Source organism: Microcaecilia unicolor, chromosome 11 (genome assembly GCF_901765095.1).
Source record: "Microcaecilia unicolor chromosome 11, aMicUni1.1, whole genome shotgun sequence".
In the NCBI taxonomy this organism is placed as follows: domain Eukaryota; kingdom Metazoa; phylum Chordata; class Amphibia; order Gymnophiona; family Siphonopidae; genus Microcaecilia; species Microcaecilia unicolor.
The window spans coordinates 179,043,303-179,070,383 of record NC_044041.1 but is presented as its reverse complement, the minus strand read 5'-3'; the positions used below and the strand labels follow the sequence as shown (position 1 = coordinate 179,070,383).

At 42.4% G+C, this 27,081-nt stretch overlaps 1 protein-coding gene and 1 long non-coding RNA gene across 2 annotated transcripts in view; both read left to right on the top strand.

Annotated features, from left to right (window-relative positions):
* Positions 1–2,943: 2,943 nt before the first annotated feature.
* LOC115480150 (mediator of RNA polymerase II transcription subunit 29-like) lies at positions 2,944–13,016 on the top strand. The gene is made up of 3 exons (XM_030218634.1): positions 2,944–3,182; positions 11,495–11,579; positions 12,309–13,016. The coding sequence occupies exons 1-3, from the start codon at positions 3,154–3,156 to the stop codon at positions 12,537–12,539; spliced, it is 345 nt and encodes a 114-aa protein (XP_030074494.1). The 5' UTR covers positions 2,944–3,153; the 3' UTR covers positions 12,540–13,016.
* Positions 13,017–13,768: 752 nt separating this feature from the next.
* The window catches only part of LOC115480151, a 134,716-nt gene continuing 121,403 nt past the window's right edge, over positions 13,769–27,081 (top strand). Inside the window, exon 1 of the long non-coding RNA XR_003943790.1 lies at positions 13,769–14,046. This is a non-coding gene — a long non-coding RNA (uncharacterized LOC115480151). The remainder of the gene's footprint in view (positions 14,047–27,081) is intronic.

Sequence of the window (27,081 nt, the reverse complement as noted above, 5' to 3'; positions counted from 1 at the left end):
GTTAATAGATATAAATAAAAGGAAAAAAGCAGAAAATAAGGTGATACCTTTTTATTGGATTAACTTATTACACTTTGACTTGCTTTGAAGGCCAAAATCTCCTTCCTTAATTGGGACAAACATACTACAACAGTAATATACTGTCCTGACCTGAAACAGGTTTTAGCCTCCAAAACCTAGTTAAAAAAGGTATCACCTTATTTTCCATTTTTGTTTTATTTGTTGTACAAAATAAGTATCTGAATATATGTAAACCGCTTTGAATGTAGTTGCAAAAACCTCAGAAAGGCAGTATATCAAGTCCCATTTCCCTTTGTTAATTTTACATTTAACAATTGGAATATGTCAGTTTTACACCTGCTATCCTTTTATTTTGCACAGTACAGATGGATATGTGTCACTATTTCTCTCATGTTGCACTTTATGCAGAGTCTGGCTTCTAGGGGGTCCAGTTAAATTTTTATCTACATATTTCTATTTTTAGTTTGGTTATTCTATACTTGATGAGGGTCTACCTGTGTTCATGTGTGAAAAAGAATGGGTTTTCTGACAGCGCTGAATGTGTAGGATTCATCTGTACTAATCCAGCTTGTTTTCCTATAGGAGTATTGATGTTCTAGTGCCCACTGCAATGTTGACAGTGCTGCCTTTTCAGAGGAAGGCTTTTGATTTGTGGCTACTGGAAGTTAATACTGCTATGGTATTGTAGAATTGCTTTATAGGTCCTGAGTGATTTTGTAGGGTTTTATATTACTGCACAATATGCATGGTACTGGATTTTGGATTTGATCATGCCTCTTTCATTTGTAGCTGAATATGTTTTACAATCAGGTACAATAGTAATATTCCTATCTCTGAAGGGCTTACAATCTGTTTTTACCTGAGGCAATGGAAGGTTAAATGACTTACCTAAGATCTCAAGGAGCAGTAGTGGGATTTGAACCCTGGCTTCCCTGGCTCTCAGACTTCTGCTGTAAATATTAGGTACAGCTAATGCATGTAAAACATTCCAAACATGTTTGCTAACTCAACAATAAAATAAATGCCAGCATATCTGAATCCTAGTGGCCATTTAGCAACCATTATATAGTTGCTATTAACTAGAAGATTTCTGTTGCAGTGTTACTGAACATATTTGTTCACATGAGCACTACTACTACTACTATTTAGCATTTCTATAGCGCTACAAGGCGTACGCAGCGCTGCACAAACATAGAAGACAGTCCCTGCTCAAAGAGCTTACAATTGCAACAGCAATATGTTGTATTATGTTGGTACACTATTTTGATTTGGTTTTTTTTTTGGGGGGGGGGGGGGGAGCACATAATTCCTGGAGTGCATTCAATGTGCATATTACCATCAGTAACAGAAGTACCGATGAGACAGCTGATACAGGTGCAACAGAGTCACAAAGTGAAGGACTCCTTCCTTACTGTGTCCAAAAGTGTCCCACCATTCTTTTACTGCTGACATAGGCGTTGCTGCCAACTCCAAAGGTTTTAACTTGCTCTGTTCCATTGCACTCCACCACATACCTCACCCTAGCTCCACCCCACAGCCTCACCTTAACCCCACCCACTTTAGCCTCCCTAAATAGCTGAGTCACCAACCACCCATGGAGAGATCAGGGAGCAGATAGTTTGAAAATGAGGAGATGAGTCTGAGAGAGTGATGCTGGGAGTGTTGGGACACAGAGTAGATGTGTGGTTCAATTGTAGTGGACTTGAACTGAATAATTTCTATCGTGATTATTTCAATCAGTTTTTCTGTACAAGTTTAGCTTCATTTGTCTTTATTTGAAATTTCATAAATAAAAAATGTTCTAAAAACTGAATAATCAATGGGGTGGAGCTAGGACGGGGCCCCCACCAAATTGGTCTGCACAGGGCCCTGCACTTGCTAAGACCAGCCCTGCTAGCACACCTTTGCTTAAGAGTGTCATAAATAATGGGCCATGAGGTAACTGGCGGAAGATGACAATAAAGATAGAAACTAGTCTAATGAAAGAGGATGAGCCATCTTTTGTTCCAAAAGAAGCCACGCAGGAGCAGGCACACTAGAACCGTTAAGCCATGCTACTACTCCTTTTAGTAAAAATGCCTGTTGATATATAAAGAAGTCTGGCAATTTCAGACCTCCTAAATGGCGTGGCATAGGTAATTTAGATAATGAAATTCTAGCAGGCTTATTTTTCCTTACAAAATAATACTATCTAAAACCTTTAAAAAAAGGCCTTAGGAAATTGAAACGGAAGCATACTCATTATATACAGAATTTAAAAAAAATGTCCAGGTTTGATAAACGTGCTACAGTAAGTTGCCGGGGACTTTACACAAGAGCATGACGGGAGTTGCGTTTTTCTGTGTCTTGACGCAAAGGAATTTGGTAACTGTTATTTATTAGATCAAACTCCGAGTCAAGCGCTAGCAAAAGAAGCAAAACGTCCCCTTATATTTTCTTTTTAATTATTAATAGACAGCTGAGCCGACGGTCAACTCTGAAATCAAGCGAGTTGCTCCATTAAACTTCCTACATAACAGTTGCCCCATCACCATGGCTTCATCTAAACGTCACTTCCACCACGTACGTACGTACCAAGAGGGGCTTGAAAATGATAGAGAGCAAGACCCTGCCTTCTCCGAAGTCGTCCAATCCGAACCCCAAAAGGGCTGAGGAGGGCGGGCGCCGAGAACCGGAAGTAAGAGAGATGGCATTGGCGGGTCCACACAGCCCCGGCGCTCTGTTCCGGTTTCAGCCCCGGCGTTCCCTTCTTCACCGCCGGTCTCGGCTCTAGCCTTCATGGTGCAATCCATGCCTCTGCAGATGTCCCAGATCCAGGGCTCACAGGCCATGGTGTCACAACAGCAGCACTTTGACCCGGTACAGAAATACAGAATGTTAATCTCTCAGTTAAAAGAGAGTCTGCAGGTGAGATCATCGCCTCCTACTCCTGTCATAATTAGCTTCCTACCCTCAGTTCGGGAATTATCTAGTCTCTGGCATATTGGTTCCTAGTGGGGTGTGCTTATCAGTATAAAAAGTACTTTCTACATCTGATGAAGGCCACGTATGAGACGAGTGAGTGGCCGGAATCTGCGTCCAAAAGCGGTGTATCCCCCTTTTGCCATCTATTGAAGGTTGCAGAGGAGAATAATGCAGAGCATGAGCATTGATAATGGACAGTGAGTATAAAAAGTAATCAAAGAAAACTCGAGGAGCAGTCAGCTGTTTGGCAGTTAGGTTTTAATACTAAATAATAATAATAAAATAAAAAATGCAAAACTTTGTGTAGTGATTCAGGGGTGTAGTAGACAGTTGGGTGAGACATCCAAAGAACAGAAAATATTGGTCAAGCCCCCAATATCTACATTTATTACTTTTTTTCAGCATTTTTGACTAAATAATATCAGCAATTTAATGTGTAGATCTAGGATTGTCCTTAAACTCATGTTATCTTGTGCTAAAGACTGTGCACGTAACCTTGGGGGGGGGGACCTAACACACTAAAGAGTATCTTGTGCCTTCACCACGTGAATGTGCTTAACCTGTTAGTTCTGTACAGACTTTTTTTTTAATTACTACTAAATGTCACTAATTAATCATCATTGCTGAATTTCATCCCATGCAAATCACTTGTCTTTGATCCTAACAGGTAAGACACAAGATGATTTATGTATGATAATTAGAAGGTAGCAAAGACACAAGATGATTTATGTATGATAATTAGAAGGTAGCAAAACAGTATGACAAGGTGGTGGTCACGTTAGACTGCATGAGGAGTGACATAATAGTAGAAAAAGGGAAGCCAAGGGGGAGTGGTAGGGCTGAGAAGGTTCTTTTGCTGTTTGATGTTGACTGTTTAAACTTAACTGGATGGACTTTCAGACATGGTATTTGGCAATTGCGGCCAATAAAAAAAATTTACACAGAAAAAGAGACATGGTTATGCCTTTCTGCAGTTTGTTGGTGAGACTTCACTTGGAGTACTGTGACCTTTTCTGCAGGGCATCTCACAGTGAATGCTTTCCAAATTAGGGCTACTAAATTGGTGCATGAGTTGCATTAGAGCCTCTGAGACGGGGTTTTTATTATTGTAGATCATTATTGTAAATCACATGGCGCATGACTTTCAAACAGAAGTAATTAATAAGTTAGGATGCGCTAAGCCCAGCTTAGTAAAAGAGCCCCTAACATGGGTCTTTCTCATGTACTAAGTCCATTTCCATCGCAGCCATAAAAGAGGTACTTTTCTATTTCTTACATTTCTGGCTGTGCGCTAATGTTAGCATTAGAAATGTGTGGCCATTTAAAAGAAGTTAATGCAGGAACACTTACCGCTTCATATTTAGGAGGTGCTAAGGGCTCCTGCGTTATGGACACGCTAACCTGTTAGCGTACTGGTGATGTTAGTGCGCTAGCTGAATAGCGCTTCCATGTACATTCTTCACCCTTGACATGCTTCCTCAAAAAAACAAACTTTGTGCACAGATGGCAAAAATAATACAGAACTCAGCGCATCCTGCATTAGGCCATTTTTCCTATGTTAAGTGTGCACAAGCACTTAACAGAGTTTAGTAAAAGGGTCCCTTAATTCTTAGATGTGAGGTGGGAAGGTATTTAATCATATCCGAGGACACTCTGACTCGCTAAAGAGTCCTTAGTAATATGAGAGGTCAATAAAACAAAATGTATCTTATGACATTGAAAACTGCAAGAACACATGCACAAATAGAAAACAATGTCCCAATCCAACAAAAAGAAAACTGGTTAAGCCATTCTTTTCTTTTGAGACCGGAGTATAAATAATTGGTGGTCTAATGAGCCTTCAGAGGCAGTTTGTTCCAGACATGATTTCCTGGTACATGCAAGCTGAATTTTTGAAAGCAGGGTCCTTAAGAGCAGTGAATGAAATAAGCATGCAGGAACGTAAAATGCAAAATGGAATTGATAGACGTGCAAATACCTGCAAAGTATCAATAGTACACAAGATTTAAATGTATTTAATAGTAATATAGTAGAGGTAAAAAGACCAACCGGCCCAACCAGTTTGCCTAGTTATTCTGTACAGACTTAGAACGCATCCTTAGCAGACGTATCCTTCGATCTGCCAGATTTCTTATATAAGCAGACCTATTTAGTTTCTTTGTATTTCACAGCACTTAATTCTCTGCAGCACCCACCCTTCCCATGCCTCAGCTCAAAGCTCTAAATAATCTAAATATTAGCCAGCAACACTATTGTGGCTGTGGGCCAAGCATGTGTCTTTATCTGGTAGGCTACACATGGACCTGGTTGCGTGAGTGCTTGTGCTTTCACTAGACTTTCTAGTTATTATAGGACTTGCAGTCTGTTGGAGAGACCAACTGCACTTCAGAACCTCATCTTTTTACATAAAGAACTATGCCTTTCCTCCTCCTGCCATTTGTTTACTCAGAATGGCCTATTTATGGGACTTATTAAAGTCCATCCTATTCAAAAAGGTCTACTCTCCAGATGCAACTTAATCTGATCAATTTCTTTGGTTTCAAAAATTCCAGTGACACTTAAACCTATTTTCTTTACTATTCTGTTGTTCAATATAATGTCAATCTTTAATTTACTGTTTGTACTGTTTAAATTTACTATTAGTACTGTAGTCCTGATATGCTTTTGTAAGCCATATTGAGCCTACAACCAGTGGGAAAATGTGGGATATAAATGCTTTAAATAATAAAAAAAATAAATATGTCTATTAACACTAATATCCAGTTCTGTCTCTGTTGGGATTTGCAGATCTCAATTTTTGTTGCATGGGCCTACCAGCTGTTTTTCCTTTGTCTACTCTCTGGGTACTTGCATTCCTTCTCCATCCTATTGGTCAAGGTTATTTTTATGAGATTCTCAATTCTTTCTTTTTTTTTTTTTTTTTTATAAATCTTAATTTCCAAAGAAAAGGTGGAGATTCCTAGGTCTGTATGTCCCCTTAATAACTTTTTTGTGTTTATCCTAGCCACATCAGATTTCCTGACTTCTCAAGATGAAGGGGATGTGAGAACTCTTTAATCCAAGTATTACATGAATACACATACACACACACTTGCCATTCTCTAAACCAGTAACTTTTTGGTTTTGCATTTAATGCATATCAAACTTTCAAAACATGTCAGGAGGTTCAAGATGATCTGGCAGGTATTTTGAGAGAATCCACATATCACTTAAACTTGTGCCACACATGTTAATCTGCATAGTATACTGAGCTGCTGACTCAAGTAAGCCAGGAACATCCAACACAGTGGTATATATGTGGAGGAGTGGCCTAGTGGTTAGAGCACTGGTCTTGCAATCCAGAGGTGGCCGGTTCAAATCCCACTGCTGCTCCTTGTGATCTTGGGCAAGTCACTTAACCCTCCATTGCCTCAGGTACAAACTTAGATTGTGAGCCCTCCAGGGACTGAGAAATACCCAGTGTACCTGAATGTAACTCACCTTGAGCTACTACTGGAAAAGGTGTGAGCAAAATCTAAATACATAAATAAGTAAATGTATAGCTGTAAGAGTGTATCAGCATTCATGCAGAACGTAGCATCACATTTATTTTACAAAAGTTCATTGTTGAGGCTGGAGAAGCCCTAGAACATGTGAAGTAAGACCCTTGAGTTCAATGAGATTCACAGCAGACATAGTTTTATGAAAAATGGATTTCACTAGTTTGGATTTGAAGAACTAGTAAAGGAAAGTGAAATCTCAGGGGTTTTTTTTGCTTCTATACTAATGTTAATGTATACTGCTCAAGAAGAGAAAATAGCTCTCTTAGAATCTGTTGTAGGAAATTTTGAAAATGTGAACAGATTTGTCATTTTGATTCATTCTAAAATGGAAAATATGGACAATGTGATTAGGCACACTTATTTGAAAATTTCTGCGAAAGATGTTTAAAATGTTTCTGGAAGTGGTATTAAGTTTAACAGATGGAACTTTACAGCTATTATTCTGTCTTATCTGCCCGGAAATCCTTGGAATCCTTTCGAGCAGTGAGGATCCTGTCTGCAACATGACAGTTTTAGCCTATCTGAATCATCGGGGCTGGTGGGAGGACAAAGTTTTCAGGTGGTGGCCAAGATGACAAGCCTGATATCCTGGGCAGATTCATCTGTCAGGTCTTTGCTACTCCAGCTATATACTCCATTGAAATGTTCAGGCAGAATTCCTCAGCAGGAGCCTATTGGATCCTGAAGAATGGAGCCTAGGGCAGTATGCCTTCAACAACATAGTAATAAATTACTGGGGTTTGCCAGTGATGGACTTGATGGCATCAGTGAGCAATGCAAAAAGTACATCTCTTCTGCAACTGAAGAATGTAAGAAAAGTTAGAAGGGATTGATGCTCTGGTGCATACCTGGCCTCTCAGCAGACTGCTCTGTCTTCCCACCATGGTCTTTGCTAGATCAAGCAATTTTAGAGAATTGAGGGTTATGGGACTTTGGTGGTACTAGTGGCACCATTTGCCAAGGAGGCCTTGGTACAGAGATCTGGTTCACCTAGCAGTCAGAGTACCAATGGCACACTCAGTGAAGGAGGACCTATTGGTATAAGGACCAGTGCTGATGCTGGATCCGTCTCCATTCTGAGTTTTGAGAGGACATTTGCAAAAGAGGATACTCAAAAAGTAATTTCCACTATATTAAATTCCCGTAGGAGGTCCATCTCTGGCCTACGATAGTGTGTGGTATATTTTTGAAAATTGGATTTGGGATCAGAAGGTGACCTATATTGCCCACATCAAGAGAATCATTTTAGACTTTTGCAGGATGGTCTCAATAAAAAAGTGCTCTTAACTTCTCTCAGGGTTTGGGGTAGCAGCTTTGGCATGCTTTCGAGGACTTGGTACAGGGTACATTGTTAGCCTTGCACCCAGATATGCTTCAGTTTTTGACACGAGTCAAGCTTATTGTTCATCCTCCTTGCCGCTCTCTAGTTCCGTCCTTGGATTTGAATTTGATTTTGTTGGTCTTGGTGCATCCCCCTTTTGAGCCCTTAAGACAGTGTATGGTGAAGATGTCGCTTTGCCGTGTCTCTGGTTGCTATTGCTTCAACTAGAAGGATCTCACAGGTACAGGTCTTGTCTTGCAGGGAGCCCTTTGTATTTTGTTTTAAGAGAAGGTAGTAGTGCATGGAATGCTGCTACTATTTGGGTTTCTGAAAGGTACTTGTGACCTGGATTGGCCACTGTTGGAAACGGGATGCTGAGCTAGATGGTAAAAAGAATCCGCAATGCAACGGAGAACTCGAACGCCCCACGGGAATACACAAGTGCAGATAAAAGTGGGATGTTTGACCACGGAAAATAAATCCTGGAAACAATAATCTTGAAAAAGCGTTTCCAGGATTTGTTTTTCCGTGGTCAAACATCCCACTTTTATCTGCACTGCTGAGCTAGATGGACCATTGGTCTTATCCAATATGGCTGTTCTTCTGTTCCTTTCTTCTAAGGTGGTGTCGGCCTTTCACATCAGAGTATTGCCTTCCCGGTTCTGGGAGAAGCAAAAGGGATAGTAACAGCAACTGTTGGCATCAGTTGAACGTCAGAAAGATGTTACAAGAGTACCTCTGTAGGACAGAGGACTTTGACTCTCAGGTTTTGTTCATTCTGTTCAGAGGACAGAAGCACAGAAAGGCAGCTTCTAAAGCCACTATAGTGGATTAAGAAAGCAATCACTTCATCGTACAGTCTCAAGGGACGCCCAGTGCCATTGGCAAACAGCCTCTTTGGTAGAGACCATGCTTATTTACCTGCTGGTAATTTGTAAAGTGGCTGTATGGTTGCCCTTGCATTCTTTAGTAGAATGCTACCACACAGACTTGCAGACAGAGCAGGATGTGGCCTTTGGAGTGCAGGCCCTGTCAGTGGGCCGGTCTGGAGGGATGCTAAGGAAGGCAAGATAGACTTTACGTGCTAATTTTCTTTCCTTTGGTTCCTCCAGATTTGGTCCAGGATCCACCATTATTCAGCTGTTCTTTTTTGGTGAAGACTTGTTCAGGTTGCTAGCAGAGGCAGTGGTGCATGAAGGAATCCTTTTGCAAATGGTTTTCAGCTGTTCTATAATTGGTTGGTCTTGGTTTGTTGCTCTTTATCAAGAATGAAACTTTTTTATTTTTAAGTTGCATAATGCAAGGGAAAGAAGGTTGAGGGTCTTCAACTGGCTTTGTTAAGAACTACTGATTAGACAGACTGCATAGCACAGTCATAGAGTGGTCCTGAAGTCGGAACTTCTCAGTCTCCCTCTGCTGGTAGGAATGCATAACCCAAGCATTTGGACCAATCCGGAGGGACTAAAGGAAAGAAAATTAGCTTTCCTTATATTACATCCTATATAAATGCTAGTATCCTCTTTCGGCTACATGTACACTTGGATTGATATACCTGGTTTATATGACAGTTCAGTAACTTCATGCACAATGATTAAGAGAGTGGCACTTCACAGACTTGAGTGAAGTTTATTTTGTTTATTTTCATATTAGGATCCACAAGTACTACACACACAATTGTTGCTGTCTAATGACTTTTCCCAAACCAAATGATCAGGGCATGTCAGAGTAGAAGGTGACTTTGCCTGCTTTCAAAATGAAACAAAGCTCATGCAATTGCTGTGTTTTTGGTGTTCACCACCACTCGTTTGAGACTTTTTCTGGGAAAGAGAGGATTCTTGTAGGGTAGGTTTTTTTTTTTTTTTTTCCAGTTGCCTTTGCACTTTCACTTGTTAATGTAGCCTGTATTAGTACTGGCTTGAACTTTTGTTGTGGGGTTTTTTTTTCAGTAGCTATTATCATTGTTTCTCAGGAGTGACAGCATTTCTATCTGTTACCTGTCACGTTCTTCATCTAGACCCTGTCAATGACATAAATATTTAATCTACTATTCTTTTCTTTCTACAGATGGGCACATGTAAGCTCTATTCCAGATATGGTCCAGCAGACCTAAAACCCCTTTCTTTATTTTATTTTGTTGCATTTGTATCCCACATTATCCCACCTATTTGCAGGTTCAGTGTGGCTTACATTGTACCGTAATGGCGATCGCCAATTCCGGATCAAGAAATACATAGTGATATTAAAGTTCATACATAATAAAGTAAGTTAAGCAGTCAAGTGTACAAGTTTTTTCCCGTGAAAGAAATCAAGTGGTATTGTGTTAAAGTTCAGTAGTTGACAGTGCAGGTGAAGTAAGGTTAACATGTTCTGAGTATGTCTTGCTTGGCAATATAGCATACCTATGTATGGCAAGGAGGAAAAGGGCTAAAGCTCCACAAAATGTTTCTGGTCTTTGCTTAGTGTCTATGTCCCTTCTTTAAAGCTTTGAACTCCCCAAATAGAAAAGAAATCCTAGAACAAAGTCTGATATAAGGCTTAAAAGAGGTAGGCTCAGCACCACCATTGTGATATAAAACAGTGACAGTCTTATAGAAGGCAAGGGGTATGCAAGATGATCCTTAATTGTACAAAAATAGAGATAATTAATTAGTGGTTGGATATGTTTGACAGGCTGCTAGTATAGTAATAACACAAATGGAACTATTAAGATGTCATCTGTGTGCTTTGATCATATTGTAAGCTCAGTGTAACAGGGGTTGCTTCTTTTTGTGCATCTGTACAGCATTGTGTATGTCTATATAGTGTTAACCTTTGTCAGGCTACACACTGCTGATGATGAGATCATTGCACCGGGAAGCTGGAAGGCTGTATGTTTGGTAATGGCAACACTGCTAGTGATGGATTGTTATTTATTGAACGCATTTGATATACCGCTCATAGGCATAGAGCGGTTCAAACACAAATATCTGTACAGGTACTTTCTGTCCTAAATGTTCTCACAATCTAAGTATTTGAACCTGGGACAGTGGAGGGTTAAGTGACTTGCCCAGGGTCACGAGGAGCTTCAGTGGACATCAAATCCAGTTCCCCAGGATCTCGGCCCACCGCACGCTATTAGGCTACTGCTCCACTACAGGGGCAATGGAGGATTAAGTGATTTGCCCAGGGTCACAAGGAGCTGCAGTGGGAATCGCACCTAGTACTCCTGGGTGTCAGCCCTCTGCACCTAACCACTAAGTCGCTCATGGATGGGTAGAAGTGCTGGGGGTGAACTAAATAGTTGATTTTATATACTGAGCTAGCCAGTAAGGTGAAGTACAGTAGAGCAAGAGTCTGTTCTAGATAAGGAGCTGTAATCTACAAGCAGTCATGCTCTTAGAGGTTCATCCTTCAAAGACAATGTGAACAGGAATAACTGGGCAGACTGGATGGACTAGTTGGTCATCTTCTGCTCTCATTTGTTACATTGGTCCAGCTGTTCAGTGATAATGGATAGGGAGTGTTGGGACCCACTGGTGCATAATCTGCCAGTAACAGCACTATGGTTTCGTTTAGGATGAGGGGAAAAATGCAAGATCTCCTTTACTGCTTCATAGCTCTGGGTTGAGGGAGAATGGGTATTTTTTCTGTGTCTGTCTCTTTCTAGGAAAAGCGCAGATGGTCTGGTGCAGCGCTTTGATAAAAGCCTGGAGGAGTTTTATGCACTCTGCAATCAGCTGGAGCCATGCTTGGTGAGTACTTGCTGCTGTGAAACGCTGGTTTAGGCATGGTAAACGCATACAGCTCTCCTTATTTCTAAAGATCTTGATTTCCCAGTCATCTCGAGGCCCAATAGTTCTGGGTTTTGAGCTTTCAACTACTTTAATTATTTATTGATTTGAGATTTATTAATTGCCTTTATGAAGAGATTCACCCAAGGCGGTGAATCTCTTCCCAGTGTGGATGCTGGTACAATTTTCTGCCCACATATAGCAATGTGACATTCAAACTTTAGGAGTTAAACTGTGGGGACATGTACCTAAGCGGCATGTCTGGTGTTACACTGAAAGGTTGAATAGCGTCCTAGGTTGAGGAGCTTTACAACAAATACACAGGTATGAGATCTAACAATTTAAGCAGGTACTTGAGTCACGGTGACTTCTTCAAGGTCATCACAAGTGTTGGTGGCAGAATTTGAGTCCTAATCTCCTGATTCCCAGTGCGTTGTTCTATGACATCACTTATGTTTTCTTGAATGTACCTCTCGTGTGTGTTCCAGGGAATGGCTGGAATTTTGGGAGTGTATTCCTATAATATATTCATCCGTAAAGAATAGCAGCTCTGGAGAAGTTAGTCCGCAGTGCATAAACCCAAGCTGTCACAGCGCAGGAATGTTCAGGGTCCTTGCTTATGACTGCTGTAGCAGCCACATCTTTCTTCTCACATTGATATACGTGTGTGTTGTGTTTTCTGCTTCTCAGAGGCTGGCCTATGAATGCCTGTCGCAGAGTTTCGACAGTACAAAGCATTCCCCGACTCTGGTCCCAACAGCTACCAAACCAGATGCAGTGCAGGCGGAGAGCCTTCCCTACACCCAATACCTGAGCATGATCAAATCGCAGATCTCCTGTGCCAAGGACATCCACAATGCCCTGCTGGAATGCTCTAAAAAGATCACAGGCAAGGCTCCCCCAAACCAGGGAGGTCTGTGACAGACCAGAAGCAGTATAAACAAACTCCTTGGACACTGTGACTGATCAGAAGCAGGATGGGAATGGCACTATGTCTAGCCAAAAGCTGCTCAGGCAGACTTCTCCTGCCTACGCATAAGGATGACAGGGACTAGTCAGAAGCAATTGCAGAGAGGCTTCATCCAGATTGGAGAGGATGGCACCTATGGTTTCTTGCTTTTTCTACAGTTGGAACAGAATCCAGGATTTCTACAGTTGGAACAGAATCCAGGAGAAAACTACTACCCTGTGATCAGATTGAACAATAGATTCTGAGCGGACTGACCACCTCTAACACCTTGAAATGACATTGGAGTAGAGAGTTCTCCATGCAGTTAATTGGGGTGAGGGAGGGAGGCAAGCTCTTGAGTTTTTTGTTTCTGGCAGCTATGTGTATTTAATAATCTGTGTGCACATTTATTAATAAAACTGCTGGCATTCCTGGCTCAGCAAGACTCCAGTTTGTAGGGATCATGTCATGGTATTCGGAGTTATGGAAGCTGCCTTGGGCGAGTTATGCATAGAAAGTGTTTAGTTAATACAATCCTTTTTCATAAGAGTGGTAGACTGACGGGGACCCTAGCAGGTCATCTGAGTCACTCTTTCCTCCAGGCAGAATCCACTGTAGCTGAACTATCTCAGATAGATATGGGTCTAACTCACAATGCTTGCAGCCTTAACAGTTTTGCTGCCTGCAGGCTGGCTGTGCTACAAACTCACTGGTGCTGAACCTTTGCAGTTTGTTGGTCTGGTGATAGCAGTGAAAGCTATCTTGTTTTATTCATTAATCTTGGAGAGTAGGAAAAAGTTTGAGACACAGGGGAATTAGTCACTTAATCCAGGCCAGTGATCACAGAAGAATTTGTGTACATGAATTCCACCTTTTGATGCATTGCATCTTGAAGTTACACTCTGAGCAAAAGCAGGAAAGAAAACTCCATGTCTCTGCTATGCTTTTACTTCTGTGATGGCTGCATGCGGTGTTCGTGTAGAGTGCCTGTAGCTGTTTTCCTCTTTGTACAGTGCTTCTCCATCCCTTGGCACTGGAACTTCTGAATATGACGTATGTTTGCCTTGCAGAGATTTTCTGGAATGTGGTGGGGGTTGGCAGACTGTGTAGGAACAGGCTGTACTTTCTACTATTCCCCCCCCCCCCCCCCCACACACACACACACACGCTTCCTCCAGCTCCTTTGAGAGAGGTTTTGTTCTAGCTGGAACCTGGCCCTCTGTCCAGCTGTGGTTATTAACATGAGGAATGTGCTGCTTTTCTTAGCCTTTTAAAAGGAAAAGCAGATGTTTCTGGAAGACTTCCTGTTCTTCTGCCTTCAAGGGAAGCCATACGTCGACAGGCACATCTTCACCAGAGGAATAGAATTTCTTTTCTGACGCAAGTTGCTTTTTCCATGCTGTACTTGGTGGGAGTTTCCTTTCCAGCAGCAGCAGCTTCCAGGGAATTCCTCCTCATTTTAACAAAGAGCCTTCTTAGGTGGTTTTTTTTTTATGGTTATCTTGCATAAGTCATGCATGTGACAGATTTTGGCAGTGCACATTCCCAAAGATCCAGGTGCCATGTAACACGTGAGGCAGCCTGTTACATGCATGAGGTGGAAAAAGCTTCTGTGCTTGCTTTTTTTTTTTTTTTTTTTTTTTTGCCAAAGGATGGGATTTAGTTTCCTGGCACAAGAACTATATGTGTGGAGTCTGGGCCGGTGATAGGGGAAATTTTACTCTTGTGTGTTTACATACCCTCTTCTCCCCCCTCCCTCCCCCTTTTGTTTCAACCCTTGCCTTCCTCTTGCTGCTTTAGTCTGGCACGATATGTTCTGTCCTATGTGGAAGTGTGTCCTTGGGTTTTCCCTTTGCTCTCTCTCTTTTTTTTTTTTCTTTTTTTTTTTTGCTATCTACATTTCTGTATAGTGCAAAATCAACAGAACTGAGCATTAAAGCAAGAAAGCATGAAATCAATGAGAAATGTTTAGTACACAAGCAAGCAAAGTGAAGAGTGCTGCTGAGAAGCCAAATAAATGCCCAGCAGCCGAACAAAGAGGGGCAGGTCTGGGGATTAGGGGGCTAGGTGAGGAAAGGCCATGACTAAAGGGTGGTAAGAGATTATAGGCTATAGGTAAGATGGTGGTGTGAGATGAGAATGCAGAGCTCAGTTGGGAGCTTTTAATGAGGCAACACATGGAGATAGCATTAAGGTTATAGTGTCTATGAATCGAACCAAAAAAGCGGAGAAAACCAACCACAATGTTTGGGGTGACCAAAGTTTATTCCGCCAATCAAATATGCTGATAGAATGACCCAACACAGGCTGTGTTTCGACAAACACAGTCTTCGTGGTTGGTGGCGCAGAGCACTTTACCCTGCTGCGTCCCAATAGAAATATTATGATGATCTGAACATGAAAATTCATATCTTGCTGCTTTGAAAGAATCCCCTGATGAAGACTGTGTTTGTCGGTATGATTTGTGTGACTGTGTGGACTTCATCAGTACCTTTTAGTGTTTTGTATAGTTTCGATGAGCCATGTGGGCAGAAAGATTTGAAAAGTGTGGCAAAGGACAATGGTATGATGAGTGACAGGTTATAGAAGGAGAAAGTGAGTTGAATAAAGACCACATCAGAAATAGCCAGGAGATGGTCTCCATTTATCCCAACTTCCAGCTACACACCAAGAGAAAAAGCCAGTGGTGACAGAGAGTGGGTGTAAAGGTTTAGGGCAGAGGGAGGATGGTGTGGTCTAGTCTAGTGTCAACAGCAGAGCAGAAAGCTTAAAATAGATGTATGGGAAGGGTCAGAACTGTTAATAAGGAAGTGATGAGCAGAACAAATGTCTGCTGAGGTGGTGGAAAGACGAATGAGTCTGAGTCTGATTTTATGGTAGAGGGGAAAGAGCAGGAAGATAAGAGTTCAGAACGTGCTTGGTGACTTACAACAAGAAAAATAATTTTTCCATGGGTGGAACAGGTTGAAAAATCTGGTTATAAGCCCAGGTCTCAGTGTGGTGGGAACAGAGGGGTAGGAGACTGTAGCCAATAGTTAAAGCCTTTTCTATCTCCATCTGCCCCTATCTGAAGGCCAAACCACATCTTAACCCAATTTTATCTTAGAATCAACAGAACTGTAAGGTATCGCTAGAAACGTGTGAGGGATCAATGGTTGGGGGTGGGGGGTGGGTGGAGAGTCTCTTGAGTTTTCATTTTTCAGCAATATAATCGTGGGCATGGTTTTAGTCTGTTAGCTGTTTGACATTTCAGATCTACCTACCATATTTTTATGCTTATAATGCACACATTTATATGCGATTTTTATAACCCCTCCGCGTGCGTGCGCACTATACCAAATTTTTTTTACACAGCTGGACAAATCTGGTATCTTCTCCCTTTCCTTTCCTCTCCCCCCCCCCCCCCCCACCCAGTCCTCCCATGACCACACCTCTTTTTGGGTTGCATATTATGGGATTTGGGCATGCAGCCTTAGAGAATAGTGTGTGGCAAGATGTGCACACAAATGCAAATTGGTGACAGTTAACATCAGTAATTGGTGGTGCCCAATTATTATTGTTAATTTAGTTACGCTTGCATTTCAGGATTGCGCCCAAATTTGAGCATCCTTTATAGGATCCGGGGGTATATGTGTATCAGGCACATAAGTCATTTCCTTACTCAAGTTGGCTTACGGTCTAAGTTATACTAGAAACAATGGAGGGTGAAGTGACTTGCCAAAGATCACAAAAAGTGCTGGTGGGAGAAACGTGTCTGTTTCTCAAACTGCTGATCTAATCGCTAGGCTACTCCTCCACACATTGACAGAAATAACTGCTGTCTTCTGCTGTTTTATTTTGCAACAGCTTCTGGATTTTGTCTGTAAACAAATGTGACTGCCCACATGATGGGCAAACTTACTGGTACAAATCAAACACAAGGGCACTGCTGACCTGATCCCTACTTTTCTAGGAAGGTGCATGCAAGTATGTTGTGAACACAGTGTTCTAAATTCCCCTTCATGCATGTACAGACACAAAGGTATCCAGAAACTGTACCCCAAGACACAATAATAGGGGTTCCCCCCCAGAGTACTCCCAGAATAATATTTCTGACCAAGTTAGTTTTGGGCATGCCATGACACGTATGAGCCTTGTACTTATGCCAGCGTCTTTTGGAGATTATCTCACTCTCTGATTTACTGCTAATGCTTGTCTTGACACTGTCAGTCAGGGTCCCAAGAGCCTCCTGGAGTTCATAAGATATATGTATAGGCAGTGAACCAAGATGCGCTTGGAAAACCTTTTTAATCGGGTTGGTGGCACCTAGGATTGTGAGATCCGCATTCTGCCCTTTAAATCCATGCCAGTGGCAGACACTGTCTGAATTGTGTATGCTAGCTAGTGCTTCCTGCACCTTTGCAGCAGACAGTGACTGTTTTGTGGGGCTTTTGAAACTGTTAGTTGCTAATTTAAAAAGCTTGCATTGGGAGCTGTATGCCACCAGCATTGTGAGATCATCCTTGGTGCATTGTTACTCTAAGGACCGATGGCTTGTGTACAAAATGTTCAACCCATGTGTAAAAGGTTTCCACCAACCAAACTTGGGTGAGGAGGAAGCTAATGCTATCGGTTAAAAGTGGCAACAATAAACAAGACAAATTAATGAAATATATTTTTGTTAGTAGTAATAATGCATTAATATTGGATACTTTTAAATGGTTCCTTGCACATACCAAAATAAAACACGTGCGCTATGCCTGTGTGACCACCTCCCGTATATATATCTCGCCTCACACGCGCACAATACAATTCTGTTGGAAAGCATAAGGTAAGGGTAATATGTATGATGTGCAGGTACATTCCTAGGTAGACTCAAGTTTTTGTACCTGGGGCAGTGGAGGATTAAGTGATTTGCCCAGGACCACAAAGAGCTGCAGTGGGAATCAAACACAGTTTGCCCAGTTCTGTCCATTGCACTATTCCTTAGCGTCCCTCCGGACCGGACCAGGATTGGACTGATGGGTTGTGCTCGCCTACCAGCAGGTGGAGACTGAGAAAAAACTCTGCCTCTAGAGAGCCAATAGGAGCCCTGGCCATGTGCCCTTAGCCTCAGTATTTTCTCAGTCTCCCAGCAGGTAGGAAGTGAGCCCATTAGTCTCTCTCCTTTTCTCTTTAGATATTACAGATATTTGTGATAATTCTTCTGTGCCTGGAATCTTATTTAGAGGCTTGACAGGGTTTCCTTTCTCTTCTTTCTTTGACAGCCTCGGGGGTGTTAAACTCTGGTGTCTCGAGTCCACCCCCCTTCCTCCCCATCTCCCTGGCTTAGCAGGGAAGGGCCGTCCCTTTCTCTGGAAAGGTGTACCGTCTTTGGGAGAGGCAGCCACTTTTAACAGGTAGCTGCTTTAAAAGAATTAAATCAAATAAAAGGAAATTCAAAGAAGCAGCCTTTCTTTCCCCAGACTTCTAACGAGCAGGCAGCTCCAGTGTTTTATTATGATTGAGGGGTTATAAAAAAAAAAAAAAAAAAAACAGAAGAAAATAATTCAGTATCTGTGACTTTAAACAGCGATTTTTCTCGTCAGATTTAATTTCCTCCATTTTCTTGCGTTTTGGCGGCGGCAGTTTAAAAAAAAAAAAAGAAAGGTGCGAACCGCGTAAGCGCAGCCACCTGTTTTTTCCGATATGGCTTAAAAGTTCAAACAGCTGCTGTCGGTCAGCGTCGCGCAGTTCACGCAGCCGGAACGTGTAAATTTTGCTCTCCCTTCAAGGTTTCTTCGGGTCCGGTGCTGCCTTCAGTTTTTTCGGGGCCTTTTTCGCCGGCTGTTGTTTCTTCACCGTTCCACTGGGCTCCGCTTGTTCGGAGGTGTCGGGCGCGCTGTCGACGATCGCCACAGGGCCAGTGGAGCGAACAGCGGCCATTTTGTTTCTCCCTCCATCTTATCAGTCGGGGATCTCTCTGCTGAAGGTAAGGCTGCAGTTCATAGAGCAGTTCGGCTCCAAGATGTGTACACTTTTGTATGTGCTGAACGGCGTATTCTAAAATGCTCTTCACATCAGCAGGCAATATTTGGTTGAAAGGGGGCTCCTTTCATATATGGATATATAACAAGCTTTTCTTCTTTTAAATTTCTATGTATCACGGGGCTGTTAACACTAGTTTTTTCTGGTGCTCAGTCATTTTTCATTGCCTGGTGGAAAATCTACATCTTATCATAATATCATAATTCATTTCAAGCATTTTCCTCAATAGCTGTAGTATTATACAGTGTTTTAAGAACTTTAGAAACTTTCTCTATAGGCATAGAGTAAATTTCTGTCTTTCTCATTCCCTGGTGAATAGGACTACGTTGTCTAAGAGTCAATTGATTGGTACTTTGCAATTCTGACCATAATAACTTAGTTCCTTTCAAGCATTTTACTCCATGCCTATGATGTTATATAGTGTTTTAAGAACTTAACAGACACTCTCAATGGCTGTAGTGTTATACAGTGTTTTCTTTTTCCGACTTTAAGAAGCCTTCTCTAGAGGTATACAGTATATTGTTCAGATGCCATGGGGATATATCAGCTCTTTCATATTCTCTGAGGGACAGTCCTGTCTACCAAGCTCCCAGTCACTCAGCTGCCTTAGCAGGCATGCTTTATTCATGTCTTCCCTTCTTTTCCAACTGCCTTGAAGCCTCTCATATTTCATTTTAGCTTTCTTCTGGTTTTTACAGGACATATGGTCACTTAGAGAATAAAGTCATCCTTTCACTTAAAGATAGTGGACGGTCCTCAAACCATCTACTCGTGTTTGTCTCTACTCTATCAGTTCAGCATTGGCAGATTATAAACATCCTGGTTTGGTCCAGTATGCCTATACATACCATCTGCTATCTCTTCCTCTTCCTTAGAGACCTGATGTTATATCAAGCTTTCTTGAATTCAGATACAGTCTTGTCTACACCGCCTTCACCAAGTGGCTGTGGCACAACTTCACTTTTTTCGTTACAGGTAATTTCCAAGTTTGTCCTTTTTCATTTTCATTCTATGCGCCTTCACTCCAGAGTGTTCTTTCAATTGGAAGGGGATTCACTCACTTCCTGTGTATTTATACCATAGGTACATAAGTATGGTTATGCTGGGTAAGGCCTAAAGTCCATTAAGTCCAGCATTCATATCTAATGGGCATAGGTACATAAGTTTTGCCATTCTGGGGAAGCTCAAATGTCCACCTTTCTACAGCCAGAACAGCATTAAAGAGAAAAAAAAAAAAAAAAAAACCTCTCACGAGAGTATCGAACAGAAATCTCTGCTCCAAAAGCAAGGCTTTGCAGTAATTCTGCAAACTAACGCATACAATATTTGCCATGGCTGTTCACCACTAGGAACACCGGGGACCCTGGGCCTAGGTTCGGTGTTTTAACCTGAAACAAGCTCAACATTCATATCTATTGGGTGTGAGTCTGGTACTACTACTACTACTTAACATTTCTAGAGCGCTACTAGGGTTACGCAGCGCTGTACAAATTAACAAAGAAGGACGTTCCCTGCTCAAAGGAGCTTACAATCTACATCTCAGTGAGGGAGGACGCATGACCGTGGTACGTGGATTAGTGGTATGTGGATTAGGGAGATCCAAGAAATTACAGGCCGGTGAATCAGACGTTCATACTGGGACAATTTTTTTTTTTCTGTCCGGAGCGTACTACCATAGCTGGTGGACTCCTATATTCAGAACTTTCTATATTCAGAACTTACCCAACTATGGAACGCCATAGAGATAGGGTTGGAGTTTGTAGCCCTATTTAACTGGTGTCCTTGGTCACCCTTCCTCTTCTCCTCAGGATCCAGAGAATGGCTAGTTTTTTGCTTATGCATTAACCGGTCATTTTCAGCAGTACTCTCTCTTCCGTTCTTTTATAGATCTAAGAGGATGTTCATTGCGCTCTTAGGGTCATTTCATTCTTACCTAGACGACTGCCTAATTGGAGAAAGTCTTATCAGCAGAGTTCTCAGGTCACGCACCGGGTGTTGCATTTCTTACAGTCTCTAGGTTGGGTGGTGATTGTAGCCAGGCCTCTCATTTGATCTCTCATTTGATCTCTCATCAGATATCTCTGATTTTCTCTTTGTTTAGTCAGGTTGGCGCACAGTCTTTTGTCTCCTCTGCAATCATCCCAGTTTATATTTTTCTTGGTGACCTTGGGCCTTCGGCCATTTCCTCGCTCTATTCTGCAGAATGCAATTTTACTTTCTAATGCCCAAGAAGGAATTTTCCTTCATCCTATTGCGAATCTCAGGGTCATCAATCGCGCTATTTAAGTGTCATCTAGTTATCTCAAGAACCTTAGTTCTGTCATTGGGATGCTTCGTGCAGTACACTTTTTGGCAGAAGCTTTTTTGTATATATATTTTTTTTTTTTTCTGGGGGACCTCAGCAATTCGTTTTACCTTCGGGTGAATTTTGTTTTCCCTACTGACAAACAAGGCGGAGAGAGCTATGTTGGTCCTTGCCATGGCAATGGGTTATGTCATCCGCCAAGGAGGAGTTAAGAGTATACTCTTGAGTTTGTACTCATTTTTTCTTAGTTGTGTCACCCTGCATTTAGGTGAATGGACTCTCATTTTTTCAGCCTTACTTCCTCACTGCGACACTTCAGGGCTATCTCTTTTTGCCTTCAGGCTCACGAACATTTCTTGCTTCTTCCGTTCAGCAACAGTCTTGACGGAGACAGGGACAGATGCCAACGTCCAGCAGGGGTTTTTCAGCCTTCTTTATGCGTTTCTTCCATCATCTCACTAGGTGTTTACGCAGAACCAAGGCACCCTTCTACATCCGGACCCCCAGTCACTCAAACTTATGGCGTGGTTACTGGGTCTGCAACATCTTTGATATTTTCGCAGGAAGTACTTCAAGTTTTAATTGCTTCCAGACAGAAATCTACATTAAAGTCCTATGAATCAAAGTGGCGACGGTTCACTCTGTGGTACTCCTCTCGCCACTTCATTCCACAAACAGTATCCATTTTGCATGTTTTGGAATATCTTCTGCATCTTGCGAAATCTTGTCTGTCTTACTCATCCATTAGAGTTCATTTGGCAGCTCTATCAGTGATGCATGATACTGTTGACAACCGCACGCTTATGCAGCATCCACTGTCAAAGTGGTTTCTTAAAGGAGTCCTGCACCTGTACCTCCCGCTTCGTCCACCAGCTAGGTGAACTAGGTGAACAGACTCTTAAAGTTCTGTTTTCTAGTAGCCATAACTTTTTCTATAAAGTTTTCCTCTTCAAGCAGTGTTTCCCAGTAGCCATTGCAGCAAGTAGATCTATGTGTGGAATACTTCTACGGTTGGTAACTTCTTTTCGGTCTGCTGTAGTTTAAAGTTTTCACCTTTCCCAATCGGTTTTTTCTTATTGGTTTTGTCCTTCTAGCCAGTAGGCGTAAAAGTTTTTCATTGTTTCTAACCCGCTATATCGTGAAGGATCAAGGAAATGAGAATGTCTATTTCTCTTCTCGCTGAGAGGGCAGTTCCACAGCGTATTACAACATATTCCACAACTTCAGAAGCGGGCTCTATTCTTACTATGGCGATTTTTGGTGCTCTCGGTGCACATTGGTAAGTTGGCAACTTAGTCCTAGTTTCATTTTATTTTGCTCATTGGGACACACTACATGTTAGTTGTCGCCAGGTGGCCTATGCAGCATGAACATTTCTCTGCAGTTTTCATAAGGTCCCTCCCTTCAGATTACTGCTTTGGTACTTCCCATCAGTCCAATCCTGGTCCGGTCCGGAGGGACGCTAAGGAAGGAGAAATTAGATCTTACCTGCTAATTTGCTTTCCTTTAGTCCCTCCGGACCGGACCAGGCCCCTCCCATGTTCTCTCTACTCTTTAGCTTCTTTTATTAAGTAGGAAGTGTATTCAGTAGGAAGTGTATTCATTCCTTTACGATTCGTGGAACAATACTATATATATACAGAACTTTACGTGGTCTATACCACTTCTCTGGTGGTTGCTGGTGAGCTCAATTGCTGGAATCTATCTATAAAACCTTAAATACGCCATACCACTTCTCTGGTGAGAGTTGTGGCTGAGCTCAGTTGCTGGAATATCTATAAAACCTTAAATATGATTTACCACTTTTCTGGTGAGAGTTGCTGGTAAGCTCAGTTGATGGAATATATATAAAATCTTAAGTGGGCCATACCACTTCTCTGGTGAGAATTGCTGGTGAGCTATAAGACAAGTGAGCCATACCACTTCTCTGGTGAGAGTTGCGGGTGAGCTATATTATATGTGAGCCATACCACTTCTCTGGGGAGAGTTGCTGGTGAGCTATATTACATGTGAGCCATATCGCTTCTCTGGTGAGAGTTGCTGGTGAGCCATATCGCTTCTCTGGTGAGAGTTGCTGGTGAGCTGTAATACATATCGGGCCATACCACTTCTCTGGTGAGAGTTGCTGGTGAGCTCTGATACTTGGCATTGCCGAGTGCTTTGTGGCTGCTAGGATTCCATACGGCACAGAAGGTCTTTCTTTCTTTCCTGCTTTGTTATTCAAATACTGAGGCTAAGGGCACATGGCCAGGGCTCCTATTGGCTCTCTAGAGGCAGAGTTTTTTCTCAGTCTCCACCTGCTGGTAGGCGAGCACAACCCATCAGTCCAATCCTGGTCCGGTCCGGAGGGACTAAAGGAAAGCAAATTAGCAGGTAAGATCTAATTTCTCCTTAGGCTATGCCTCCACTCCTAACATGGGGCTAATTTTTATTTGGCCCTGTAAGGCAACATCACTGAGGATGTTTGTACTAGCTGACAGACAAAACCACACATGAACATTATACCCCAGCCCTTAAAACAGTTCAGTTTTTGCCTAATTAACTTTTACTATGTAACCACAGGGCTAGATCCTTTTGAAACCTGGTCTTTTCTATTGCCCACATCATCTACTGAATACACCATTCTCTCTTTATAGCTCACCTTCATGTAGAGGGCGTCAAACTGGGACTTTCAGTTGTGGCTGAAGTCAAATTGTTGGCCAAAATTTGCCGCTTAATTTCAGCTGAAGCCATAGCTCCCCCCCCCCCCCAATGGAAATCCATTCTCCTAGGCTGCCCGCCAACTCTGCCCTCTGTGGGCCTACCTTCTAAAAGCTCTGGTGGTCTAGTGGCCTCTTTGGAGCAGGAGCAGTCCAGAGTCACTCCTCTGTCCACTGCATAGTGAAAACGGCGGCCACAACTTCCCATGACAGCCTTGCGGCCACTATTTTGGAATTGTAACTGGCATGGGCAGGGACAATTCCCAATCGCTCCTGCTCATTCCATTTTAAATCTCAAAATGGCGGTCATGACCTCTTGCGGCAGTCTCGGCCACCATTTGCACTATCAACAGACGGGAGCAGGAGAGACTCTGAATCGCATCTGCTCTGAAGAGCCAACTGGATGACCAGAGCTTTTAGAAGATAGCCCCGGGGTGGGAGGAGAGTGGAGTTGGTGGGCGGCTGGAAGGACGGATTTTTTTGTCAAGGGTGGACTGATCTGGCTTGAGGGGTGGCACAGACTGGGGATGGAGTTGGGGAGTTTCAGCCAAAAATGCACTGATATTTTTAGCCGAAACCCAATCCTGGATTTCGGGCCAGTTTTGTTGCCGAATCTGAAAATGAAATTCGGTTGGTCTCCTACCTTCATGGTTTACCGGGTGGTTCATTTGAATTTGCTGTACCACCTTTCTTGTCAAGCGAGTCAAAACGGTTTACAATCTAAAAGTATCAAAGATAGCAGAAATCAGTTTGGTGTCGGGCAGCAGTGGCAGAAGTCAGCTGCATGGAATGCACCCAGACACAGGACTTCATATTTAGCAGCAGCTGTGATAGAGGCAGGCGCTAGTGGAGAGGGACAGGGGCTGCAGCCAGGACAGCAGCAAATGCAGGGAATGCGATACACACCATCTGTGCAGGGCAAGGCAGGCCCTTGGGTGTGCCCAAGGACCAATCGACGACAGATGATGGCAGCAATCAGTTGCAGCACGTATCAGCAGCCCAAGCAGCTTGTTGGGATTGTGGTGGGCCTGCTGCCTGGCCCTCGCCTTTTTGAGCAAATAAGGATCCCTGCACAGAGTAATTTGTTTTCTTTGTGCAAGTGCACTCTTGCACAGCTTAGAGGGAACATTGGTGCCAAGGGATTGTGTTGACGAGAGTACTGGATTTTGAGGAGGGTGTTGTGTTTGTGGTGTGTGTACAGATTCTGACAGAAGTGCATCTCCTACAAAAGAAAAAGTGGTGCAAATGGAGTAGTTGCTACCATCAGTGGCCTATACAACAGATAATGGTAAAACAGCAGTCTGAATATTAGGAGATCTAGTAATATGCACAATTGTAAGCTGTAACTTACCTAGCTGAGGAACATTGTTGTATACCATCCAAAATTCTTTGAAGCTAGAACTGTCATAGGGAGAGGCAAAGGCAGGTGTTCACTCTAGAGAGAGGACTGAATACTATGAGTGTTCTAGAAGATGCTTTTGTCCTCTGAGCACTGACCTGTTGGGGGACATGTACCTGAAGACATGTGTCTGGGCCTGAGGCTGGTGAGATTCTGCTGCCTGCCTCTAGGGGGCAGCAAGAGACTGGCAGATCTCCGTAGCTGATCTAGGGCAGGTCAGGCAGGGAGAGCAGCACTGTAGGATGAAGCATAGGGATGCAGCTTAACATATTGCATTGCCAGGATTAGAACAGTATAGGAGGGAGGGGTAAATGCCCAAATTAGTTATACTGACTTTAAAATCAGGAGACCATTGGGCCCAATGTACTTGTTGGGAAACAATTATATTCTGTGTGACGTACTAAGAGCCAAGGAAAAGGATTTTTTAAAGGATACCAGGACTAAAGGAAACAAGATTGGAAAGGAACAGTCAGAGGATTCTCAGTGGTAAAATAAAATTGGTGGAATAAGTTGCCACAAGTGCTGAATGAGGTCAGATCCTCATGAATTCAGAAAGGTAGTTTGATTATGCGGTTTATTGCACATTATGTTTCAAATTGGTACCAATTTTATATGACCTCACTTGTATCCTTGGACAAGTAACCCTCCTTTGTCTCGGATACAAACATAGTGCCTCTTTTATCAATTCAAAGTGAATGGGCTTTGTTGGCATTACTGCACCGGGAGCTGCTAGTGTGGCTTGATAAGAAGCCCTTAGATTGTAAGAAAAAAAGGAATATATCTAGTATACTTGAATGAACATAAGCGTTGCCATACTGGGACAGACAGAAGGTTCATCAAGCCCAGTATCCTGTTTCCAACAGTGGCCAATCCCAAAATAGTAAAACAGATTTTATACTGCTTATTGTAGAAATAAGCAGTGGATTTCCCAAGTCCATCTTAATAATGGTCTATGAACTTTTCTTTTAGGAAATTAGCCAACCCTTTTTTTAAACCCTGCTAAGCTAACTGCTTTTACCACATTCTCTGTCAACGAATTCCAGAGTTTAATTACACATTGAGTGAAGAAATATTTTCTCCGGTTTGTTTTAAATTTACTTAATATCTTCATCGCATGCCCCCTAGTCCTAGTATTTTTTGAAAGAGTAAACAAGCGATTCACATCTACCCATTCCACTCCACTCATTATTCCACTCTATCATATCTTTTATACAAGCTAAAGAGCCCCAGCCACTTTAGCCTTTCCTCATAGAGAAGTCCAGCAGGAAAAAAAGAGGTGATAGTGCCCTCTTCTGAGGCCCCATTTGGAGTATTGCGTGCAATTCTGGAGACTGCACCTACTGAAAGATAGTAAACAGGATGGAGTCGATCCAGAGGGCGGCTACCAAATTGGTAAACGGTCTCCGTCATAAAACATTTAGGGACAGGCATATGGACCTCAACATGTATACGCTGGAAGAGAGGTGGGAGAGAGGGATAGGATAGAGACATTTAAAAACCTTAGTGGCGGTAATGTACAGGAGGTGAGCCTTTTCCAAATGCAGGAAAACTCTGAAATGAGAGGACATGGGATGAAGTTAAGAGGGAATAAGCTTAGGAGGAATCTGAGAAAATACTATTTCATGAAAAGGGTGGTGGATGTGTGGAATGGCCTGGTGGAGAGGAGGACTGTGTGGGAACTTAAGAAAGCATGGAACAGGCACATGGGATCCCTTAGGAAAAGGAGGAGCTAGTGGTTACTGAGGAAGGGCAGACTGGATGGGCCCTTATCTGCTGTCATGATTCTATGTTTCGAAGTCGTCCCATTCCCTTTATCATTTACATTGCCCTTCTCTATACCTTTTTTAATTCTGCTATATTGTTTTTGAGATGCGGTGGCTCACCTTGAGCTCCTACTGAAAGGCATGAACTAAACCCTGTAAATAAAGTTGATATGTTGTATGCACTGTACAGATTGTAGGAGAGGGGAAGGCAGAGATGTATTCTAAGTGCTCCACTTACACCGACAAGATGAACTAGAAAGATTGTCTTTTGTTTTATATCTTAGGATTCAGATAGCTTTTATTGGCATGGTGATTTTACATATTTTGATAAAGTATATTTAT

Excerpts from the sequence above, each read along its gene's own strand:
- LOC115480150 (XM_030218634.1), top strand. The coding sequence starts at position 3,154 with ATGCAGAGCATGAGCATTGATAATGGACA. Across the intron at positions 3,183-11,494 it reads ATGAGCATTGATAATGGACA|GAAAAGCGCAGATGGTCTGG; the intron begins GTGAGTATAAAA and ends GTCTCTTTCTAG. Across the intron at positions 11,580-12,308 it reads ATCAGCTGGAGCCATGCTTG|AGGCTGGCCTATGAATGCCT; the intron begins GTGAGTACTTGC and ends TCTGCTTCTCAG.